Genomic DNA, 24,401 nt, shown 5'->3' with positions numbered 1-24,401 from the left:
AGAGCCTCTGGCACTCAAGATCTGACAGGCAACTAGTATTCGGGGAATTTTGGGGGGGGGGGGAATGCAAAATCAGTCTATTTGTCAACGACATCTTGCTCTATTTGGACCAGGCCCCCATCCATCTGGCTCAGGCCTTGGGGATAGTGTGGGACTTTGGGTCACTATCAGGTCTGCAGGTTAAGTGCAGCAAGTCTGAGCTTCTGTTGCTGGCTGGAGGCCCCGCGGATCTGTGGCATGCTTTATTTCCTATTCTGCCCTTGGCTACTCCAGTGCGTTATCTGGGAATTTATCTGAGTACCAACCCCATTACCTTTTACTCCATGAATGTTCTTCGCCATCTTGATAACGTCGATAAACTGTCAGGCATGGCAAGATCTTCCTTTGGGTTGTTGGGCTGTGTGGCCTTAGTAAAGATGGTCCTGCTTCCTAAATTACTTTATCCCCTCCAAACGGTGCCACTTTAGCTTCGCCGCCAGGATGAGCTTCGTTTTAAATCCCTCAATCTCTCAGTTCATCTTGAAGTCTAAGGCCCCTTGAGTGGCCCTGGCTAAATTGACTTTGGTTAAAGGGGCTGGTGGGTTGAATGTTCCTGATATACGACTGTATAATGTTGCTGCTTTACTGAGGTGGATACAAGAGGGTTACACGGGGCAGGATCGTTATTTCCCCTCAGGTTGCGGGTTGGAGCCAACCTTTTCAATTCTTCAATTTACTACATTCTCAGCCGGACCACGCTGTTCACTCCGGGGGGTCGCTCTCGATTTATGATGCCTTTCCGGCGGGCTTGGCAGTGGTGGTGTCTTCGCCAGGGCTTACTGTCTGCGGTTTCTCCTTACTTACTGTTTGAGGGCAATTCGGGATTACTGCCTGGCTGGGGCCGGTCGGTGTTTCGGGAGTGGGTGCAGTGTGGCTGCCGTTCTATGGTACAGTTGCTGAACTTGTTGGAGGCTTCTTTTCCCTCTTTCCAACAAGTCCGGAGGGCATGGGCACTTCCCCATAAATTTATGTTCTTTCTACAGCTGCAACATTACTGATCCTCTGCCAACCGGGAGATTGAGGGTGGTTGGGCCTCGGGGCCTCTGGACCAGATCTTTGTGGTTACCCCGCCTGTGCTCAATTGGTTGTCCCACTGGTATGGGGTTCTGCGGCTCTCCTCCTGGGTTCCTGGGATGTGCAAATTGCGGGAGCAGTGGGAGGGGGACCTGGACCAGGGCATCTCAGACTCTCAATTCTTGGACTGTTTCCAGACCCTTTACCTCTTTTCTAAATCAGCAGACTATCAGGAAATGCAGTATAAAATTTTACACAGAGCTTATCTTACTAGGCATACGGGGGCACAAATTGGGCTGTGGAGCAGCAATCTTTGTGTCAAGTGCAAGTGTAAGCCTGGAACCTATCTCCACTCCTTTCTTGAGTGCACTGAGATCTCTCTCTGGCATGAGCTCTTGGGCCTTCTTGACTCTGTTCTCCACAGATCCATAGAGTGGGATTATGGCACCCTCCTTCTGGGCTTTCAGAAATCACTACGTGGGCAAGGCCTCGTTCCCTCTCAATGTAGATTCCTGTACAACACCACCTTGGTGACGAAAAAATTGATTCTGACCTATTGGGCGTCTGAGGACCCCCCACCCACTGCTCCATGGCGCAGCAAGTTGAGAGAGATGGCACAATTTGAGATTCATTCTTATGATAAATCGCCCAAATTAGATCTGATTATGTTGCCTTATGGGGGAACTTATTGGACCTCCTTCCTCCCTGAGTTCTCTATGTATACCGCATGCATTTGCTCTCCTGGACCCCTTGGTTGGGGCATTTTTGCTTCCCTGCATGTACTCCGAGGGTGGGGGTGGGTGGATTTTGTATAGGTGGCTGTTGTGTGACTGTTGAGCGAGTGGTGTGTGACGTGGGGAGTGTGAGTTGCTGCTTGTTTGCCTGTGGTCTGGCGAGTCCTAACAGTTTGAAAAAGTTATGGTGAATAGCCCAGTTTGGCTTTGCCCTCATGAGGCGTTGGTGGTCTTTTGTTTCTCCTTCTGTTGAACTTTGACCTGCCTCCATGTGGACTCTCTTCCTTTGGGGAGACATCCTACTTGCTCTTTCCTCTTTGTTGTTTCTGTTCCTCCTGTATTGCCATTTTGATGTGTGTACTTTTTCGTATGAGCTGTTTGCCATTCTCAATAAAAAGTGCACTGTCACTTAAAATTTTTTGGCAGCGTCCATACCGTGCGCATGATGGGTGCCTTTCACCAAATGTCAGCCTGCGGACCATCAGTTCAGTAAAAAAGCTAAGAAGCCAACTAGGGGAAGAGAGTGAGCTGTGAGTATACAGTATTATTCCTACTGTTCTTGGAGAACACCTGCTACAGAGCATCTTTGCTTTCTCCAAGGACAAGTAAGCATTATATTCTCACATGTGGGACTCCCAAGCTGCCAGGGCTCAAGGCCCTCTGGTTACCTTTCAAGGCGAGGGTGTTGTTTAAATATGGATGTCTATGTTATAAGGCAATGTATGGCATAGCCCCAGGATATCTAGCTGAGCATTTTAATTTTTCTAGTTCCTGACGTTCCTTACGAATACAAATATTTGATTTTCCTTTGGTTAGGGGATGCCTTTACAAAAGATTCATTAACAGATTACTCTCTTATCAGACAGCCACTTGGGATTCTGCTTTTCGTCGATTATTTTCCAATTCCACTTTTTACGCAAATTTTAGAAAACTGCTCAAAGCTTATTTATATGATAAATTTTTATAATTGGTAACTTATGATATGTCAAATTATAATTCACTCTTTGATGTTCAGCTTTTCTTGCTTATTGTAAACTGCAAGTTTCCATATGGTTTTGTGGTATACAAGTAACATGTTATGTTATGGCTTTGGATGAGGTTAATGGATATACACTTCCCCCTCCCTATTCGCAGTTTCGATGTTCGCGGTTTCGATTATCCGCAGTTTATTCCCCTGGCCGCCCCCCTGAGAATCACTCGTTGGCATAAAAAAAAAACCCAGCGCAAGGACTTGGAGGAAAGCGATCAGAGGCGGAGGGGGGGGCGATCAGAGGCGGCGGGGGGTGATCAGAGGCGGAGGGAGGCAATCAGAGGAGGCGGGGGGGGGGGGCGATTGGAGCATGGACCTTACCTGGTGGTCTAGCAGTGACACAGGGCAGGAGCAATCTTCCTACACTCCTGCTGCGAATAGGGAAAAATCGCGAATAACTTTTGACTGGCTCTGACCCACCCCCGGACCTTACCTGGTAGTCTAGCAGTGACGCGGGGCAGGAGCGATCTTCCTACACTCCTGCCCCATGCAGAGCCGTGCTGCTTAGTTCCCGTGGTCTCACGAGACTACAACAGGAACTCTGGAAGGGATTTTCTCCCTACCACAAAGCTAGCCAGTGGTTCCCCAGCCCTAAAGGACTTAGAGGAGGCTAAGCACCTCCCTTGTGTGCGCTGCAGCACATGGACGCTACTTGGTCGACCATCTAGCACAAAACTGGCATGATATATGAAGAACAGCCTGAGTCCAACCCAGTCAATTTTGAGCCAAATCAAGGGGTTTTGAAGCAGATGGAGGCTTTAGAAAAAATTGTTTAAAATCCAAAACAGCTTTTGCCAGAAAAACTGTGCCAAAAATAGTTTGTGGGGGCTTCCTTGAAAGTTTTGTTTTTTTTAAGTTCAATATTCTTTATTAGAATTTACAACAAACAAAGTAATATTGACCAATATCAGTAATATACAGCAGATAAATGAATACAAGGTCAATATTCAAAGGATTAACAAAATAATAATAAACCTAAATCCGAAAGTTAAACTCAGGGAGAAGGGTTTTGTAGGTAGGGGACCCTATCTCTGGCCTCAGAAACCCTTAAATTCAACTTTTTCAAACCTCCCTGATTTTCCCCATGGGCTGTATGCAAAGTGCTGCTGCTGGTGCCTACCTGTGTTAGCTTTGTATCAGCCTGACTGACATGGAGAGAACTTTCTGCCTCGAATCCTTGTGGAACAGTCCAGACCTGGAAATCTTTGGACTGCCAGTCAGACCGGAACTGACCGAAGGCTCAACCCCCATAAATCTTCGTGGCATAATGGAAGGAGAATAAAATGCAGCTGGCATAGGGGCCCCACAGCCTGCACTCAAGCCTCTAATAAATCAGAAGATGAGCAGGCTCACAGAGGAACGGACCCCGAGCCTCGAAGTAACACATAACAGATCAGCTCATCAGGTATACCTAGAAGTTGCCCGGTGAGCTGCAGTCCACCCTAGTGGAGTCTTGTTCTCTCCCAGAAAGAGTAGCCCTAAATGTGGGGGTCCTCTGGCATCAAAGCCTCCCCAAAAGACCCAAAAATAATAAAACCAAACGAATCAGAACACCTCTTCTTGGTTCACTTGCAGAAGGAAAACTGAAGTGGTTTATGAGCACAGACTAATCACCTAATGTATGGACTCCTGTGTATATGTAACAGAATTTTCTTTATATGGACTTGGTAATTTGTGATGAGTCGAGCACCCCCAATCATTTTGGAAAAGCTGACTCCTATACTGCTCTGTACTTCAAAAGCAGACTGCACAGAATTCTGTTTAGTTTGTGGAGGTGGGGAATTCTGCACAAATTCTGCATTGTGCAGTAGAAAAGAATTCCCCCAGGAGTAAACAAATTGTCACTCCTTACAACGTCATACTGTGACATCAGAAACCCCACCTAACAACAATAACAGCTTGTAAGCAAGTGTCTTTTGTGGACAGAAAGATTCAAGTCCTGACAACTGGGTGGCATCAATTGACAAAGCACAATGTGGGAAAAATCTTCTTAGCCTAGAAATTATTTCTATATGACCTTTTAGCGACCCACTGTACCTGTGCATAGCTCCTCGTGCTTTGCTGTGTAGGGTCTCCTGAGTTTCTAACTAGCTTATTTACATGATTGACTTCTAGGTGAAGAAAGCAGGTATGTACAAAGAGAATACCTGCTACAAGTTAGTAACTAGGTTTTCTCCAAGAACAAGTAGGACTGAAGTTCTCACAAAGGACTCTGTAGCTACAGACTGCCTTCAAGAAAATAAAAATAACCCCTCACCTACCCCCCCCCCCCAAGACAGAAAGACCGAGAACAAAATTGTTTTGGTGGCAACAAGTCCTTTTCAGTTTTTTCTGTCTTGAGGGGGGGAGGAAATGAAGGGCCCTTGATAATATCTTTTCCAGTCAATAGGGATGGTATGCTCCCGTGAGTCCGTTGCAGGAGATGATTACTGTTTTCAGTACCTCCTCCTTCTCCCTGCTGCCCCCCAGTCAGTGGGTTTCAAAGCTGGTGACAGCCCTACAGGAAAAAAAGAACAGGAGATCTCCCCCCCCCACAAGACTTTGATCTGATTATAAATACAAACTCATAGCTCATAAACACGTCATGGAGAGGAAAGCCATAAAAAATTATGGAACTCTCGGGAAACCCCTAAGAAACTATATACAAACAATATACAATGTCTTCTAATTTATGACAGCTAGCAGAAAAGTCAGAGACGCAGCCTTCTTGTAGCAGGAGGTTCAGGCATGCAAGTCCCTTGGTTCAGCATACCATCCCAATATACTGGAATATATATTATCAAGGTAAGAATCTAATCTCTTTTTCCAGTGCAACAAAGATGGTATGTTGAACCAAGGGATGCACCTAAGCAGTCCCTGAAAACCTGGGTGGGAAAGATAAGCCTGCTCTCAAAACTGAGGCTCCAAAGGAGGAGTTCTTTTGAGCTGCTACATTTACCCTATAAAATTTAGTGAAAGTGTGAAGTGATGACCAAGTTGCCGCACAACAAATCTTATCCAATGGAATTGTCCTGGATTCAGCCATGAAGAAGCAATCCCTCTTATTAAATGTGCTTGAAGAGTGAAAGAAGAGAACTTGCTGCAGGCAATGTAGGAGGACAAAATAGCTGACCTGACCCATCTTGAAATGGTAGCCTTGGAAGCTTGTCAACACAACGAGGTGGTCTGAGAGTTGAAAGTCATTTGTAACCTCCAGTTAACGCAAGATAGCCCTCCGGATATCCAGCACCTTTAAGACTTTGTCCTTCTTCTTAGAACCAGAGGGCTGGAAAGCTGGAAGTCAAACTTCCTGATTGATGTGAAATGCCGAAACCACCTTTGGCAAGGAGGGAACCATCCTCAAGGAAACCCCGGCCTCTGTGATACGCAGGTAAGGGTCCCTGCAGGACAAGCCTTACAGAAGTAATGGCAACCAAAAACACCATCTTGATAGGTCCATAAGAGTGACAACTTGCAAGGGTTCAAAGGGAGGCCTCGAAAGCCCTTCCAACATGATGTTTAGGTTCCAGGATGGACAGGGCTGGCGAACTGGACATCGCAGCCTCAGAGCACCCTTAAAGAATCTGATAACATCCAGCTACGAAGAGAGAATATCTGGCACCCTGGGACCTGAAACAGGAAATTCCAGCCACTTGAACTTTCAGGGAAGAAACTGCCAGCTCCATATTCAGCCCTTCTTGCTGAAAGGACAGTACAGCTGACACAGAAGCAGTGGTAGGATCTAGCTGCTCCTTGTGGTATCTATGTTAGAAGGTATCCCATGCATTGGCATATGCCACAAACGTGGCAGGCTTCTTGGCTCTCAAGAGGGTGTATACAACCAGATCAGTGTAGCCCTTCCAGCTCAAACCCGAGCACTCAAGAGTCATGCTGTGAGACCAAAGTGCTCCTGATCTTGCAGGATGATTAGACCTTGAGAAAGGAGTCATTGGAGGAACTGATGCCAATTAGAGGGGGACCAATCTGAAGACTTACCAGGACCATGTACCACGAATGCTGGGTCCAGTCCGGAGCTACCAGGATAACCTGTCCCTGATGCCTGACTACTTTTTCTCAGGACTCTCCCTACTATGGGCCAGGGAGGACACATGTACAGGAGTTCATCCACAGACCAAGGCTGAACCAGTGCATTGATCTTGGTGCTTCCGTACTCGTATCTATGGCTAAAAAAAAAAATCAGAATTTTTCGATTTTCACTGTCGCTATGAGGTTGAATATGCACTGAAACACCTGAGGCGAGAAAGACAACTCTTCAGGGTCCAGAATCTGTCTGCTTAGAAAGTCTGCCTCTACGTTTTGTACTTTGGCAACGTGAGCTGCACTAATGGCCAAAAGATGAGACTCTCCCCAACGGAAGAGAGCTTGTGCCTCCTTCTGGAGGCCGACACTCCTGGTGCATCCCCGCTTATTGACGTAAGCCACTGCTGTTGTGTTGTCAGAAAACAGCATGTCCAGTCTGTGATCTTGCTGTTCCTTAAGCACTATGCCTCCCTCACTGGGAAGGGATGTGCGCTTAGTCACCTGAGCCACCAGCGAGTCCACCTTAGGCGAAGTGAACATCTGCTAGAACTTCTGGTCAACGGGATATAACTTAGATATAACTTTAGCCACCTTGAGGGAGCCCTCAGGGTTCTCCTAGTGCTAAGAAATGAAAACGTTAATATTCGGATGCCACGGAAAGGTGGTAGGCCGAGAGTGGATTCCGCTGAGCAGAGAGCAATGGGTAGTAGGCTGAGAAAGATCAATCTTGAGCTCTTTAAGAAACTCAATGAGAAGATCTGTCAAAGTAGCAGACGTAACAGACTGCGAACAGAGGGGTCCTCACCCTGGTCCATAGCAGCACTCAAACCTGATCCACTTCGCCCAGTGTCGCATCATCTCTGACTAAGGCTTCACTCTAAGAAAGAGTATAAGTGTCCAGATCATCATCTTCAGGAACCTCGTCCAACCAGTTGTCAGTGTCCAGGGGAGACACGTGGCTCCATTTTGAACCAGATGCTGCAGCATTGGGAAACTACGCAGGAGGTTACTCTCTAGTTGAGCCAGAAGGTGCACCCACTCCACCGACATAGGCTTGCCAGAGCAAGTTCACAAAGTCAGGTGTAAAGGTTATAGAGGACCAAAAACTTTCTTCAAGAAGAGGGTTAGAATGCTTTACTTTTGCTTTGGGGTCATAGGACCTCTATTAGGTACTAACACTGCATTACGAGACTTTGAAAGGGTAAAATCGTCTCCTAACTATCCCAACAGTCGTTTGTCAGCATTAATAAGATGGTCAGAGGCTGAACCCAATGTCCCTGCCTCACCAGCATACGCGGCAGAACACGTGGTACAAGGATGCTCTTCTGGTGCCCAACCGGCACAACCTTTGTATGAATTAATGTTATTGGAGCATGAGGACTCCATCCCTGGTGGTTAGAATCTAAAACAAGGCTTTATGAAAAGTTTGAGAACTTAGAAATCAAATTGGGAAAAATCAAAGATGGCTGCCACCGCCAGGATTTACCACTGAAAAAACGATTGTAACTCCAAAAGAAAACAGCCAAAACCAGCGATTTTATGATTTTTGGGGTGGGGGAACAAGGCCACAAGTTATAACCAGAGCAACATCAAATTCAGAATCAACCCCCCTCCCCCTCAAACTGCCCTATGGGCTGTGACAGCCCTACTCGCATACAAGACGCTAGGAAGATGCTCTGTGTCCTGCCACAGTTTCAGGATAGCTAGAATTCGGAGAGGACCTCTGCCACCTGGAAAGCTGCTTCTTTTGACTCTTCAGCAGCCAAACTGACTCTCAACGCTCAGGACCAGAATCTGAACTCCTAAACTAAACCAAACCTTAAGCTTCTCTATAAATATAGAGCTTGACACGGTTTACAAAAATTAAAAGGGAAGTAGTGGGAATTAGTGGTAGGGGGAAGTGGAAATTTACATTTTTGAAAATAGCAAAGTTTTCAGGTGTCTACGGAATAGTTGGAAAGAGCCCAAGATGCACAGCTGGGCAGGGAAATTATTCTAGAGCTCTGTAGTTTTGAAGTGAAGAGATTTCCCTAGTTTTCCAATGAAGTAATGCCTTTTAGTGAGGGGAAAGATAATTTGAGCTTTTGGATAGATCTGGTGATGTCAGGTCTCGTAGCATTCCAAGATAGAAGAATTAATGGGGGAAGAATGTCATGGAGGATCTTGAAAGTTAGGCAGGCACATTTAAAGTAGATCCTGGAAATTACTGTGAGCCATTGGAGTTGTAGCAAGAGCAGCGAAACATGGTCAAATTTGCTCTTTGCAGAGATCAGCCTAGCTGCAGTATTCTGGATCTGCTGAAGTCTTTGAAGTCTTTTCTTGGTCAGACTTAAATAGACCGAGTTGTAGTAGTCCAGCCTCAAAAGAATGATTGATTGAACAAGGACAGCAAAATGTTGTTGGTGGAAACAGGATCTCACTTTCCTCAACATATGGAAGCTAAAAAAGCATTTTTTTAACTAGAGAGTTAAGATGACCAGTAAATGAAAGTGTTGGGTCTATAATGGCGCCCAAAACTTTGCTTGAGGATTCAATATGCAGTGAAGGTCCAGAAGTCAGTGGAATGAACGGAAGTAGCTGATCTAACTTTGGGCCATGCCAAAGTAGTTTTGTTTGGGACTCATTTAGCTTCATTTGTACAGTAAGGGCCCAAGACTGAAGTTTCGTTATGCATTCTATAATATTCTTGGTGAGGTTAGTAAGATTCAAATCTATCTTGAGAAGGACGAAAATGTCATCTGCATATGTATATAGTGTTTCAAAGGGGGAGAGATGGAAAAGCTTCAAGGTGGACATATAGATATTGAAAAGAATAGGGAACAGAGGTGATCTCTGCAGGACTCCGCATAACGGCTTCCAGGATGATGACCTGGTGCCATTCATATTAACAGTGTATAAGCGAGATCGTAAGAATTTTGAGAACCAGTTTAAGACAGTAGAATCAATACCTTTCTCAGAAAGTTGGTAGATCAGAATGTCATGGTGAATGATGTCAAAGGCCGCAGATAGGTCAAATTGTAATAGAATAGCAAACTTATTACAAGAGTGTAGTTGCTGAACCTTTGAGATTAGTGAGACCAATAGATATTTGGTACTGAAGTTAGGTCTGAAACCATATTGGTAAGGTAACAGAATGGAAAATCTCTCTAAATATGATGAATGCTGAAGAGATATGATAGATTCTAATATTTTGGTCAGAAGGGAAATGTTTGCTATGGGTCAATAGCTAGACGGTGAGGAAGGGTCTAGGTCAACATTTTTCAGGAGTGGGGACAGAGAAATGTGGCCCATCTCTTCAGAAAATAGACCTGACAGTAAGGCAGAATTTATAAGTCTGGTGAGCGATGAGATAGCCTGAGTGGGAATTTTCTCATATAGGTATGAGGGAAATGGATCCAAAATGCATTTACAAGATCTTAATTTGTGACACAGTTTTGAAACCTGAGCCTCAGATACATACTCAAAGGTAGTCCAGGATCTGTCTACTGGGGTAGAAGTGGTGTCGCAGGGCACCAGAGAGTTGTAAGAAACCGATGATGGAAAAAGAGTTTCTTATAGTAGCAACCTTGTCGTTAAAAAATTTTGCTAGATCATCTGCTACTGGGAAGGAAGGATGTATGGATGAATCATTGTTAGAAGTTAAGGAGCGCCAGATGTTAAATAGAGTACTACTTTGATTATTGGATCTGGTAATTTTGTCACCATAAGAATTTTTTCTAGAATTTTTTAGTACTATATTACAGAACCTGATACTGTCCCTCCAAGACTATCTATCCACAGGAGATTTGGATATTTTCCATTTCCGCTCCAGTACTCGGCATTTCTGCTTCAGTTCTCTGTGGTAAGGAAGGTACCAGGGGGCCTTGCGGGAATAAGAACATAAGAACATAAGCAATGCCTCCGCTGGGTCAGACGCGAGGTCCATCATGCCCAGCAGTCCGCTCAGGCGGCGGCCCAACAGGTCCAGGACCTGTGCAGTAATCCTCTATCCCCTGTTCCAGCAGGAAATTGTCCAATCCTTTCTTAAACCCCAATACCGTACTCTGCCCTATTACATCCTCTGGAAGTGCATTCCAGGTGTCCACCACACGTTGGGTAAAGAAGAACTTCCTAGCATTTGTTTTGAATCTGTCCCCTTTCAACTTTTCTGAATGCCCTCTTGTTCTTTTATTCTTTGAAAGTTTGAAGAATCTGTCCCTCTCTACTCTCTCTATGCCCTTCATGATCTTGTAAGTCTCTATCATATCCCCTCTAAGTCTCCTCTTCTCTAGGGAAAAGAGACCCAGTTTCTCCAATCTCTCAGCGTATGAAAGGTTTTCCATCCCTTTTATCAGAAGTGTCGCTCTCCTCTGAACCCTCTCGAGTAACGCCATAGGAAACAGTCTTAGATAGGGGGGCAACAGAGCAGTAAGTAGATTCGGAGAGGGTTACCCATTTATGCCAGTTGACTTCTGAGGCGTTGGGCTTAGGGCAGAGAGTGAACTGCTCAAGAAATTGGGTCCAGAACTGTTCATTTGCAATTTTCTTGCGGAAGGTAATAGGTTTTGAAGCACAGGATTGAACCCCAAGTTGAGATAAAAATAAAGGAAGACAGAAAGTGCCTAAAAAGTGGTCGGACCAAGGGACTTGTTCCCAACAACTAAAGTTTTTATAATCAGTAAGGTCGATAAAGCTGATGATATCAAGAGTGCCCCTTTTCATGGATTGGAGAGGTCTTAAGAGAGGGAAAGCCCAGAAAAGTAAGAAAACTGTTGAATTAAATTACATCCTTACTAGTGTTATTATCTAGATGGAGGTTAATATCAAAAATAATCAGTAATCTTTGAAATTTTAGAATAGCGCTTGTTATGATCTCAAAGACGAGGATTTATTCCAAGAAATTGGGGGACGATATAGTACCAGAATAGCCAATGGGTGACGGTGGAGTTCATCATTGACAGAAGCTAGCATATATTCTAATGATGTGTCACTGCCCTTTTTGAGAAGCTGTACGTCAAAAAATGATTTATAGAGAAGGGCCAGGCCTCCTCCTTTCTGGCAATTTTTGGGAGAGAAAAGGCCTTGATAACCATGGGAACAAAGTTCATTGGGAACAAAGCTCATTTAATACACAGGAAGCCCGGATCAAAGTCCCCTAGTAAATCATTTAATATTTGAATCTTGTTGCATGCTGATTTAGTATTACAATATAAGAGCAGGACTGGGGTCAGAGAGTCAGAGGCAGGGCTGGGCAAGTTGGTGATTGGAAAGAGGTGGAAGACGGCTCTGAGGAGGCGGGGCTTCCCGCCGAAAATGATTCTGCCCTTCAGTGCAGTGAAGGGGAACAACCCGATCTCCTTTCCCCTACACTGAGCTGGGAACTGGAGGTGGGGGAGGGGGAGGAAAGTGCAGCTGACACTGTGTGCATTCCGAAGAAACACAATTGGTGCCCGTAAAGCCTACACTAGCACTCCTGATCAAGTCAAAGTGTGAGCAAACAGAAGGGGAAACCCCTGAGCTCCACAGTTCAAGCAGGCAGGCTGGGGAGGTCCCCACAGGATCCTCCTGTCAGCTGCAGAACAAAGTCTGCTCCTCTCACATTGGCTTGGCAGTCACTGGAGCTGAACAGAAGCACAAAAACCATGCAAAAACTGCAAAAAATATTTGGGGAAAAAAAATGAAGACCAAGCAGATCAAAGTTGCTCCTGCAGGCTCACTTGCAGAAGAAATAACTGACTGGGGGCAGCAGAGAGCAAGGAGAAGGAGAAGGTACTGAAAACAATAATCAGTATCACCTGCAAAATACTCGTGGAAGCGGATGCAAGACCCTTGGTTCAGCATACAACTCCTATTGCACTGGAAAACACTAGATATGCTCATGCTGTAGATCTTCCACTTTAAAAAAATCTGCTAGGGGATTTTTTTCTAGGCCATATTGTTGAAACAAATAGCTATGGTGCAATCGAATCACCAAGCATTGAAAAGAGGTGTCAGAGAGCAAAAGTGGAAAAAGAAGACAACTTATAAAAATTGACAAAATCCTAAAGAGCACTAAAAGGAATAGAGGCTCAATGCGACAATGAAAAATGTTGAATTAAAAAGAATTTCTTTGACGCCTAGTAGAAATGTGGTTTTATCGGCTCTGTAGAAAAACCAAAGACTGACTAAGACCCCCAAAGCGGTGCAGCAAGAGAAGGGATGTGAATATGCAATGATTTAAAGCTAAGAAGTTTTTACCCTAAGCTGGGATCTGTAGGAAATCATCCCTTTGCGAGGACTTGCAGTCTTGCTTGTCCTTGGTAGACCTTCTAATGCAACTAGTTAGTATCTGAAGGAAGGAAAAAAACAGATAACATTTTAAATATAAAAACGCAGCTTAGCAATTCTGAAAATATTTCAGTGAAACAATCATATGGCTAAGATATCTAACCTCTGTGACAGATTTGTTCCTATTCCATATGGTGACTTGCTTCCACCTAGATAGACTGGACAACATCTGCAGGAAAAGAAAAACTAATATTCAACCAATATTTTAGCTATCAATTTTCACTATGTGCAAGTTACACAAATCCTTTTGTACCATTTTCAGTTAATTGTTCAAGAAAAACTATTGGAGCATTTTTCTGCATGGAAAATAGCCAAAACCTATATACACACACATTTGAAAACAATGTTGTATGCTTTCTTCACATGACATAACTTTGGGAATGTCTCCTTTTAATTTAGCTAAAAGTACACATTTGTGGAAGTACATATTCTATTTTCATCCTAAGAACATAAGAATAGCCATACTGGGTCAGACCATCCAGCTAGATCCTTTAGGAAACTTCCTTCTTGAAAACATGTCTTTAAGAGCAAGTCTTAATAAAAATTTGAATGAATTTTCACTGCATTAGAGTAATCAGTAGCTTAAATACATACATTCTACATGTCATCTATATTGTTCTGATAGACACATGCAGTGCTACAAAGATACATGTAAGATATGTGACAACTCAACTCCAAATGTTTTCCATTGTTGGAATATCATATTGGAACAAGCCTACTGGGCAATTAAGACTATGCAAACAAAAAAGAGAACTGCAGAAATGATGTACAATAGAACCAAGTCTTTAATCACTGAATAAACAGTTTGTATCCAAAAAATATGGTTTGCATGGGGTTATAAACCAGGACCCAACACGATCCATGTTTCAAAGAACACTCCTTCCTCAGGGGTCCTAATGGTATTAAAACCTCATTCTAGGGAACCATTTGGTATATAACTGGATAAAAAAGTGCAATTTAGTAGATTAAAAAACTGATCCGATAAGTTCCTTCGCAGTGCTATAGCAGAGAACAATGGGTAGAAGGCTGAAAAGGATCAATCGTGAGCTCTTGTGCAAAGGTTGTGCTATAGTACGGAGAAGGAGCTTATCGGATCGGTATTTTATCTACTACTAAATTGCACTCTTTTATCCAGTTGTATTCCCTAGAATGAGTGTTCTTCAACATTTTCATACCTATTGACTGGCGGAAATAAAATAATGATTTTGTGGACCGGCAAACTACTAAGACTGAAATAAACACCCCCCTCCCCGTCTCCGCCCCGTCCCCGAGAGCTCGGTCCCCGCAAACCATCTGATCCCATCCGCACAAGTTTCAAATAGTTATGATTTTATATTGAACATAAAGCATAAAAAGAAACAATATTCTGTACAATTGTCATTTTATAAATACAAATAATTCAGAGCAAGGATCAACAAAACCCCTGTCTCCCCTCCCCTTCACATATATCCCTCTACTATCAAGAAAACTGAATAAGCCAAATTATTACAGAATGCTACACAGAAATATCATGCTAACAGAATACCGCAGTCACACAAGATAGGAATAGGCATCTAGGGCAACTGCCCCCCTGGTCATAGAGAGACCTAAGCCAGCTGGAAACTAAAGAAGCACTGCCTGGGCTTTGCAGTCCCCAGTTATGTCTAACACCAGCTTTAGCAGGATGCATATTTCAAATCTGATATATTCTAATCACAAAATACAAATAAAATTATTTTTATACCTTTTGTTGTCTCTGGTTTCTGCTTTCATCATCTTTTCACTCTCTTCCTTTCAGCATCTGCCTTCTCTGTCTCTTCAATCCAGCATCTGCCCTTTCCATCTACTGCCTGCCTTCTCCCCCTTCCATATGGTATCTGCCTTCTTTCTATGCCCCTCTCCCCTTTCCATCCAGCCTGTGCCCCCTCTCTCCTTTCCAGCTTCACTGCTCTCTTCATTTTTATCTCTCCTACACCTGATCTTATTTCTCTGATGACCCCCTTCCCAGCATCAATCTCTCTCTACTTTATCATTCCTGTCTATCCTCTTTCCCTCATCTGACCTCTCCATTCCACCCTGACCACTTCCCCTCCTCTAATCTCCCTGCTAGATGTCTCCATCCTTTTCCTCCTCCCCTGTCCAGCAGTAACTCTCTCCCTTTCCCTCCTCCCCTTCCAGCAGCATCTCTCCTTCTCCCTCCCTCCCTCTAGGTCCAGTAGCAGCTCTCCCTTTATCCAGCAGATTCCCAGCCTCCAACAGTGGCTTCCTCCTCTTCCCTCCGTACTTGCCTGCAACACCGCCAATAGCTTCAGCGCAGTGATTCACTTAGGCAGCCTTGGGGCTTTTGCCGAGTCGCAGCCCGCCTCTGATGATGCAACTTTCTCTTTCCTCAGAGGCGGCGCGACCCATCAAATGACCCAAGGCTGCCTAAGCGAATTGCTGCGCTGACGCTATTGGCACTGTTGCAGGCAAGTATAGAGAGCTGGGAAGCAAAATGTCGGAGCTCCCCTGATCTCGCCAGCCCTGTGCGGACCGGCAGAAAATTTCTGCGGACCGTCATTGGTCAGCGGACTAGCAGTTGAAGAATACTGCTTTACAACAACCACCTTTCAACAGGATGACCCTTTAAACCAGTTTTTCTCAACTTCTTCAAGCCAAGTACCCCCCTAAGCCTAACAAATACCAACTGAGTACACCCGCCCAATCTCCGCCTGACCCCACCCTCATAATAACAGTACTAATTGCAACACAATTTCTTTCATCCATTTTTCATATACACACAATATAAATGTTATTAATACATAATGGTAACCACAAAATTTTTTTTTAAAACCCACAAAGCACACTGTATGCAGAGAAAATGTTAACTATCATTAACTATCATTTATATTCGGGGATTTTTCCCCAAAGAGATCAAGGCAGATGACTTTAAAATATGCAATCAGTAACAACTATAGAAAAATAGACAAATATAGACAGCAGGTATAAATTCACAAAACTGACACATTTTGATCACGAAATTGAAAATAAATGATTTTTCATACCTTTGTAGTCTGGTGATTTCATGAGTCTCTGGTTGCATTTCCAATATTTCTTTCTTTCTCCCTCCTGCATGCTTCCTCTCCTCCAGACCCCATTCCCTTCCCCAACCATGTCTCTCTCTCTCTCTCTTTCTGTCCCTCCATGAGTCTAACTTTTCTTCCTCTCTCCTCCACTCCTATTGTTAGTAGACACAGGGGGATTGCGAAGATCTGCAATGGGACTTAATCAAGCTCGAGAAATGGGCATCGACATGGCAAATGAGGTTCAATGTGGATAAGTGCAAAACGATGCATGTCGGGAACAAAAATTTCATGCACAAATACAGGATGTCCGGGGCGGTACTTGGAGAGACCTCCCAGGAAAGGGACTTGGGAGTTCTGATCCACAAGTCCATGAAGCCATCTGCACAAAGTGCTATGGCGGCGAAAATGGCGAACAGAATGCTAGGAATGATCAAGGGGATCACGAACAGATCTGAGAAATTTATCATGCCGCTGTACTGGGCCATGGTGTGCCCTCACCTGGAGTACTGCGTCCAGCACTGGTCGCCGTACATGAAGGATACGGTACTACTCGAAAGGGTCCAGAGAAGGGCAACTAAAATGGTTAAGGGGCTGGAGGAGTTGCCGTACAGCGAGAGATTAGAGAAACTGGGCCTCTTCTCCCTTGAAAAGAGGAGACTGCGAGGGGACATGATCAAAACATTCAAAATACTAAAGGGAATAGCCTTAATAGAGAAAGACAGACTGTTCATCCTCTCCAAGGTAGGGAGAACGAGAGGACACTCTCTAAAGTTGAAAGGGGATAGATTCTGTACAAATGTAAGGAAATTCTTCTTCACTTAGAGAGTGGTAGAAAACTGGAACGCTCTTCCAGAGTCTTGTTATAGGGGAAAACACCCTCCAGAGTTTCAAGACAAAGTTGGACAAGTTCATGGTAAACTGGTAAGACTGGACTCATTTGGAGCACTGGTCTTAACCTTGGGGCTGCTGCGTGAGCGGACTGCTGGGCAGGATGGACCATTGGTCTGACCCAGCAGCAGCAATTCTTATGTTCTTATGTATGTCTCCCTCTCTCTCACTGTCCATCTGTCTTGAGAGATCCAGGCATCTCTCCCACACCCCTCTACTGCCACATCCAAAATTTCTCCCTCTCATATCCCCTGGATCATGTGCAGCATTTTTCATCACTGCTCACCATCCCTATTTCTCCTTCTATCACCCCTCTCCAGCACAATGCCACATTTCTCCCTCCATCACTATATCCAACATTCCTCCCCCTTGCATCTTCTTCAATCTGCCCTCTTCACCACCATATCCAACATTTCTCCCTCTCATCCTTCTATTCCCCATACATCTACCTCACTCCTCTCTCTCTGTGCCCAGTTTTCCTTTCTTCCTTTCCCCATGTGAACCATCTCTTTCCCTCTCACTCACACACTCATGCCCATCAATTTTCCCTTTCTATTCCCTCCCTTCTGTTTCCCATGTTCATGCCCGTTCCCTTTCTTGTGTCGAGTTCATGCCCCCTTCCCTGCCTTCCAGCTTTGTCCCAAAATTAAGTTGCATGCCGGAGATCCTTGCCTGCCCCGCCTGCATCCCCCTCCCCCGACCTGTCCATAGAAGCCACAGGTGGCGCTAAGGGATCTCTGTCCACCTGCCCGCTACTGAAGCCGCTGCCAGGGATCCCTTCCTGCCTGTCTGCCGCACCACCTCCGAAGCCGACCCTGTTACTTTGTTGGAGCTGGACTTGCTCCATCCTCCCCCAGCAGCGACTCCGTGCAGGGTTGGCACGTGCAGCGATTCACACGCTGGACGTGGCTGGCCCATAAGCCTTCCCTCTGATGTCAATTCTTATGTCAGAGAGGTTCCAGGTCAGTTATGCAGTGTGTGAGTTGCTGCCTGTGTCCCTGCACGGAGTGCTGCTGGGAGGAGGAGGGAGCCAGTCCTGCTCCAGCGAAATAACAGGGTCAGCTTCGGGGGTGGGGGTGGTGCAGCGGGCAGGCAGGGAGGTAGGTAGGCAGGGAGGGATTCCCAGTAGTGGCTTCAGCTGGGGGTGGGCGGGCAGGGAGGGATCCCCGGTGGCGGCGGCCAGGCCGCATACCCCCAAGGGTACACGTACCGCTTGTTGAGAAACACTGGTTTAGACCTCCCAGGGTTATCTAGGCTCTGACTTTTATAATCCTGCCTGTATCGGTTCTCCTGCAAGCCCCCCATGCTTACCTAATCTCTTCTTTAATTGTAAAATGTTATAACGGCTTCTTCTGTAAGTTTCCCATGTTGTATGGGCTTTTGTCTAATTGTAAATCGCCTTGAATCTAAATAGGCACAGAATGATTCACAAAGGTCAGGTCAGATTAGATGCGAATTATTAGGAAATCCTATGTAACTGTACTACAGCCTGATTACTCATTTCCTTGCCTTATTAAACCTTGTCATAAAATAATTCTTGAATGTCTGTGGGTAGTTGTGAGATTAATTATTTAAACAAGTAATAAATACAGAGCTATTAATTAAGACTTTTAGTTTAGATATGTATTTAGATTTCACGAACACTTCTGTTGCTAAAATTATTTACTATTTCAAAATTTCCTATATGCTACTTAATTACAAAACTATCAGATTGTTGCAATGCACTGGGATCACTATCAATATCTTTCTTTTACAAAAAAAATAAATATTAGTAAATTAAATCATCTGAAAAAAGAGAAACTGAAGTGACTTCTGGGTTAATAAGCATTTTGTTTGAATGTAAACAGAAATCAGTTTGGCAATGTGCACACATGCTTAGCTTCTTTTGTGGCTGAACTTACTTTTTGCCACTCATCTGGATGGAAGATTTCATAGTTGACTCAGTTGAAGTATGAGATCTTGGTTTCTGCAAAACAAACAATAAATGAAAACAGTAATTCTGAAAAATAAATCATGAAATAGAAATGAAGCATTGCTACCAATGCCACAAACAACTGAAGATGGTTAAAGTAAAGCTGTGAGAAAGGAAAATTTGTTCTTACCTGACAAGTTCCTTTTTTTTGAGTCCTGCTAGACTAGAGGGGCTGTGTTCAGAGAATACTGAACTTAGTCCCCAATGTTCTAAACTTACCATTAAAATCCTGTGCATCGTTGTAGTGTTGGTAAATTTTCTGATTTTAAAAAAAAAATGAGTGATGCTGCAAAACCTTTGAATGCAAATGAGCTACGCAGAAATCCACAGAAATTCCGTCAGATCAGTTATTGGAGAAAACAACCGACACATGCACCAGGAAATGTTGTGTCGTATGCATGCAAGAGCATTAATCATAGGCATACCCTATTTTAGCGCATCATGGGCGCACATCATAAGCAAATGCTTTTTTCTACACTGCTTCTGTGGGATATATATGCTGCTCCTGTATTTTTTTTTTTTAACTCACAAGTTCATAAGTCTTTTTCAAGGATTGATTATATTTTGGTTTCTAATTCACTGGTGCAGCAAGTGACACATGCTTCCATTGATCCAATTATTTTGTCGGATCATGGAGGGGTTTGGATCAAATTTAGGTTGGATGAACATTATAAAAATAGATCAATATGGAGATTTGATAATACATTGGTTGCGGATTCAGCTTTTCTTGAAGATTTTAAGTTAAAGGTATCTGAGTTTTTCCAAATAAATACTTCAGAAGATATTAGTACCTAAATATTATGGGATGCTTTTAAAGCTACTATGAGAGGTCATATTATTTCCTATTCTGCACATATTAAAAAACAACTTACTGATTTGGAAAAAGAAATTAAATATTTGGAATCTAAATTAGTTGATAAATGGCAGCAAGATACTTTACAAGCTCTTTTAAAGGTAAAGGGGAAATATAATGAGATTTCTTCAAGATTGGCGAGGAAAGATTTGTTTTCCCAGCAAACCTTGTATTATTGAAGACTACTTGCAAATTATCTTAAAGCAAAAAAAAGAAGAGTAAAAATAATAGCAATAAAAAATGGAAAAGGAAATACACATACTCAGATTAGTAATATTTTAAGTCAATTTCTTAATTTTTATAAAGATTTGTATTCTTCCGAGTCTTATGATGATAAAGTTCAAAATGGTTTGGAATTTTAAAATTTTTTAGAGGGTCCAAAACTTCCTGATCATATAAAAAGAAGTTTAGATGAGCCTATATCATTAAAAGAATTAGAAACAGCGTTGAAGTCTCTTAAGAGTTGGATCCGCTCCAGGTGGGGATGGTTTTACAGTGGAATTTTATAAAACATTTCAAAATTCTTTATTACCCCATTTACTAAATTTATATCAGTTTCAACTAAATAAGGGTTGTATTACAGGTATTATGGCAGAATCTTTGACTATTGTTTTGCCAAAGCCAAATAAAGATCCCACTTTGGTCTCAAATTACAGGCTGATATCTTTAATTAATATGGATGGAAAATTATTAGCTAAAACATTGGCCTTGAGGTTGGCTAAGGCTCTCCCTTTCATAATTGATGTACACCAAACTGGATTCATTGCGAACAGACATTCTTCTAGTAATACTAGATTGGCTTTTCACACATTAAATTTAACTAAAAGCATGAATGAACCGGCTTTTGCCATATCTTTAGATGCGGAAAAAGCATTTGATAGAGTGGAATGGACATTCATGTATCAGGCATTGGAATGGTTTGGTATAGGTTTGGGATTTATTCAAATGATTCAAACTTTGTATAGCTCCCCTATGACAAGATTATATATTAATAATAATTTATCGGATCGTTTTCATTTGCATAGGGGAGTTAGACAGGGTTGTCCACTATCTCCTTTGCTTATTTTGGAACCCTTGTTGTTAGCTATTCAACAGGCAAAGGGGATACAGGGTATTCCTCGTAATGATTGGGAATATAAACTCTCTGCATATGCCGATGATATTTTACTTTATTTGAGAAATCCAGGTTCCTCCATTCCTTGCCTGTTAGAGTTGATTGAAATGTTTGGAAAATTTTCAGGATACAAAATAAATTGGAATAAATCTGAAATTCTTCCACTCAATGTACATTGTTTAAAAAGTATGTTTGATTCATTTTCTTTTGTTTGGAAGGAAGATGGATTAAAATATTTAGGAATATGGATTAAAAATACAGTGGATGATACGGTAAAAGAGAATGAAAAACTTTTATTAAAAAAGGTTACAGAATTATGTGAACATTGGAATCCATTACATTTATCTTGGTGGGGAGAGTTCAAACTGTTAAAATGATTATATTGCCTGTGGTTTGCTATCAAATGGGTATGATACCAGTGTTTTTTCAGGGGTCTTTCTATAAAAAATTGAATTTGATTATTATTAAATTTATTTGGCTTAGTAAAACTCCTAGAATTGTTTTAGTATCTTTACAAAAGCCAATTAAGGAGGGTGGGGTAAATTTTCCAAACTTTTATAGGTACCATCAGGCCTATATTTTACGTCAAGGTATGTATTGGGTCCTCCCGGAGCTCATTGAGTACACTCCTGATTGGTTATATTTGGAATGGTGACTCATGTTTCCTTTACATCTTTCTCATGTTCTCAGTATCAAGATGTCCAGTTTATATAAAGAAAATAGAATTTTAATGGATACTTGGAAAACCTTACGATTTGTCAGTAACTTAACAGCTATTCCTATTAACAAATCAACAAATCAAACCATATGGCTAAACTCCAAGATTCAAACTGGCGGATTCAAGATCGTCTGGAAGCATTGGATAATTGCAGGAATACGAACTTTGAATGATGTTATTTCTAATAGTAAACTGCTTGATTTTACACAATTGCAACATAAATTTGGGCTTCATAAATCACAGTGTTTTCGTTGGTTGCAATTGAAGCAGGTCATTCAGGCAGGGTTCCCTGAATGGAAAACTCTTACTACCCAATACAGTATGGAATTTTTATGTTTTCAGGCGGACTTTTTCGGTCACCAGGCCACGCAGTGGTATAAAACTATTAGTGATCTGGTTAAAAAAAAGCCTAAAAATGATCTTAGGGATATTTGGAGCATTGAGATTAAGCATCAGATTTCAGCATCTCAATGGCCACAAATTTGGTCTTGGAGAATAAGATGTACAATGTCGGCATCTATGAGGCAAACTTGTTTTTTTCTTTTACATAGAGCTTTTTGGACCCCAGTTAGATTACAAAAATTAAATAGTTCCTTGTCTAATAGATGCTGGCATTGTAATCTTGATGTAGGGACTTTGGATCATCTTTGTATTACTGTCCCCATATCTTAGCCTTTTGGAATTCAATCTGGGATCAAATAAATTGTTTATTGGAAAATCATGAAGCGTTATCTTATGATACTGTGATATTTGGAATGTCTATGAGAAAAAAGAGTCAGATATCATCGTGTAACAATAAACTTTTATTGATCATGACAGGAGTTGCCATCCAACATATTACTAATAACTGGAAAGACCACAGTAGACTTAATTTTAATTTCTGGTGGAATTCGTTGTGTCACCTATATAGAATGGAAAGATCACTGGCGGTACAGAATGGAAATTATAAAAATTTTATAAAAATATGAGAGCCATTAACATCTTTTTGTCATGATTAAATGCCATTTTTTTCTATTAATTATACACCACTTAGTGTTGAGAGGGGGGAGGGTTTCTGTTGGAGGGATTATGATCTTACAATTAATAATGGGCTTAGAGGGAGGGTGGGGGGAGGGTTGCTTTTATGTTAATATGAATTTTGTACACTTGATGAAAGCTTAAAAATGAATAAAGAATTAAAAAAAAAATAGAAAATAACTTCCACCTCTCATGCAATCAGCAGCCCCAGACCTGTCAGCATACACTTTTAACACAAGCATATGAGGTGCACCTTTAAACACATGCATGAGACGTGCTTTTAACACACGCTTATATGGCACCCCCCATCAAGAATGATAAATGTATCTTCATCTCTCATACAATCAGCAGCCCAGACCTGCTGGTGGACACCTTTTACGCACTTTTAACACACGCGCCTGAAACACGTTTAAACACACTACCAGCACCTTCAGACCTGGTGGTAATTTTGGAGTGCATTGGAAGCTAAAATACTTTGATACTAAACTGGTTTAACATCGATCATTAAAGGGACAGTAAGTTTAGAACATCAGGACCTTAGTGATATCACCAGCACAGTAAAAGTTAGTATAGACCTGTACTGCTCCAGTATGCTTCTTCCAAGCTGATGTGCCAACCTCTGGAAGACCCAGACCAATAAGATAGGGAAGTAGTTAATATTTAGGGCTCCTTTTATGAAGGTGCGCTAAGCATTTTAGTGCACGCATCGGATTAGTGTGCGCTATCCGAAAATTTATCGCCTGCTCAAAAGGAAGCGGTAGCGGCTAGTGCGCGTGGCAACTTAGCGCACGCTATTACGTGCATTAAGGCCTTAACACGCCTTTGTAAAAGGAGCCCTTAGTGTTGTGTTTGGAGTTGGATTTGCTGTTTTGTATTAAATGCCCCCCCAAAAATCACCACCAGAACAAGACAAATTGACACAAAAGAGTAGACATTGATATATTACAAAAATTAATACAGATGGGAATAGAAGGTGCAGTGTATGATGGGTTTGTTTCATATTTTCATGATCGATCACGTCGAGTGCGGAGTAATAAAAATTAAGACTACTTATAGGGTCAGTCCATGTCAACTGTATAAGTGGTCCCCACCTTACCATCTTCAATTTTAATGAAACTTGGTATGTAGGTACCTTAATTTATGGCACTAAGCCATGCAAAGTTTCAACCCCTAAAACCTGAAATTCATGTAGTAAGAGGTGACTAAGTAAAGGCCTTCACATTTTTGTGCGTGTCGTATGAAACAAATGGGCAACTTCAAGGACCAATACACAGAGTATTGCTAACATCAGCCTGAAATTTAGGGATCCTTTTACAAAGGTACGCTAGTATTTTTAGCGCATGCACCAGATTAGTGTGCGCTAGCTGAAAAATTACCGCCTGCTTAAGAGGAGGCGGTAGCGACTAGCGCACCTTTGTAAAAGGAGCCCTTAGTCTACTGATGCAACTTTTTGTACTTAATAAACTTTTAGAGTTTTAAAAGTCTAGGTTAAGCACTCTTCTGATGCCTCAATGCCAAAGTTAGCCAAAAATTCAATTCGCTAATTTTTGGCTTCATTTTTGGGGTGCCATAGATTTGTAACAAATTTAAGTGGTAACTTCTTGCTTGGTACACCTGCTTAACTATTGATTACAATTCATCTAAGAAAATTT

At 42.5% G+C, this 24,401-nt stretch overlaps 1 protein-coding gene across 3 annotated transcripts in view; it reads right to left on the bottom strand.

Annotated features, from left to right (window-relative positions):
- Positions 1-24,401, bottom strand: part of C2H8orf37 (chromosome 2 C8orf37 homolog) — a 62,408-nt gene that overhangs the window by 26,129 nt on the left and 11,878 nt on the right. For 2 of the 3 annotated variants that reach the window (XM_033933680.1, XM_033933679.1), the window contains exons 3-4: positions 18,977-19,041; positions 13,247-13,312 (exon numbers count right to left, since the gene is read on the bottom strand). In XM_033933680.1, the coding sequence (XP_033789571.1) occupies positions 13,247-13,312; positions 18,977-19,041 (131 nt within the window). Of the gene's footprint in view, positions 1-13,053; positions 13,145-13,246; positions 13,313-18,976; positions 19,042-24,401 lie in introns of all 3 variants that reach the window. The other variant, XR_004538339.1, reaches the window with a different exon arrangement.

This window comes from Geotrypetes seraphini, chromosome 2 (assembly GCF_902459505.1).
Source record: "Geotrypetes seraphini chromosome 2, aGeoSer1.1, whole genome shotgun sequence".
NCBI lineage: Eukaryota > Metazoa > Chordata > Amphibia > Gymnophiona > Dermophiidae > Geotrypetes > Geotrypetes seraphini.
Note: the sequence above shows the minus strand (reverse complement) of the source record. Positions and strands in the feature narration are given on the sequence as shown.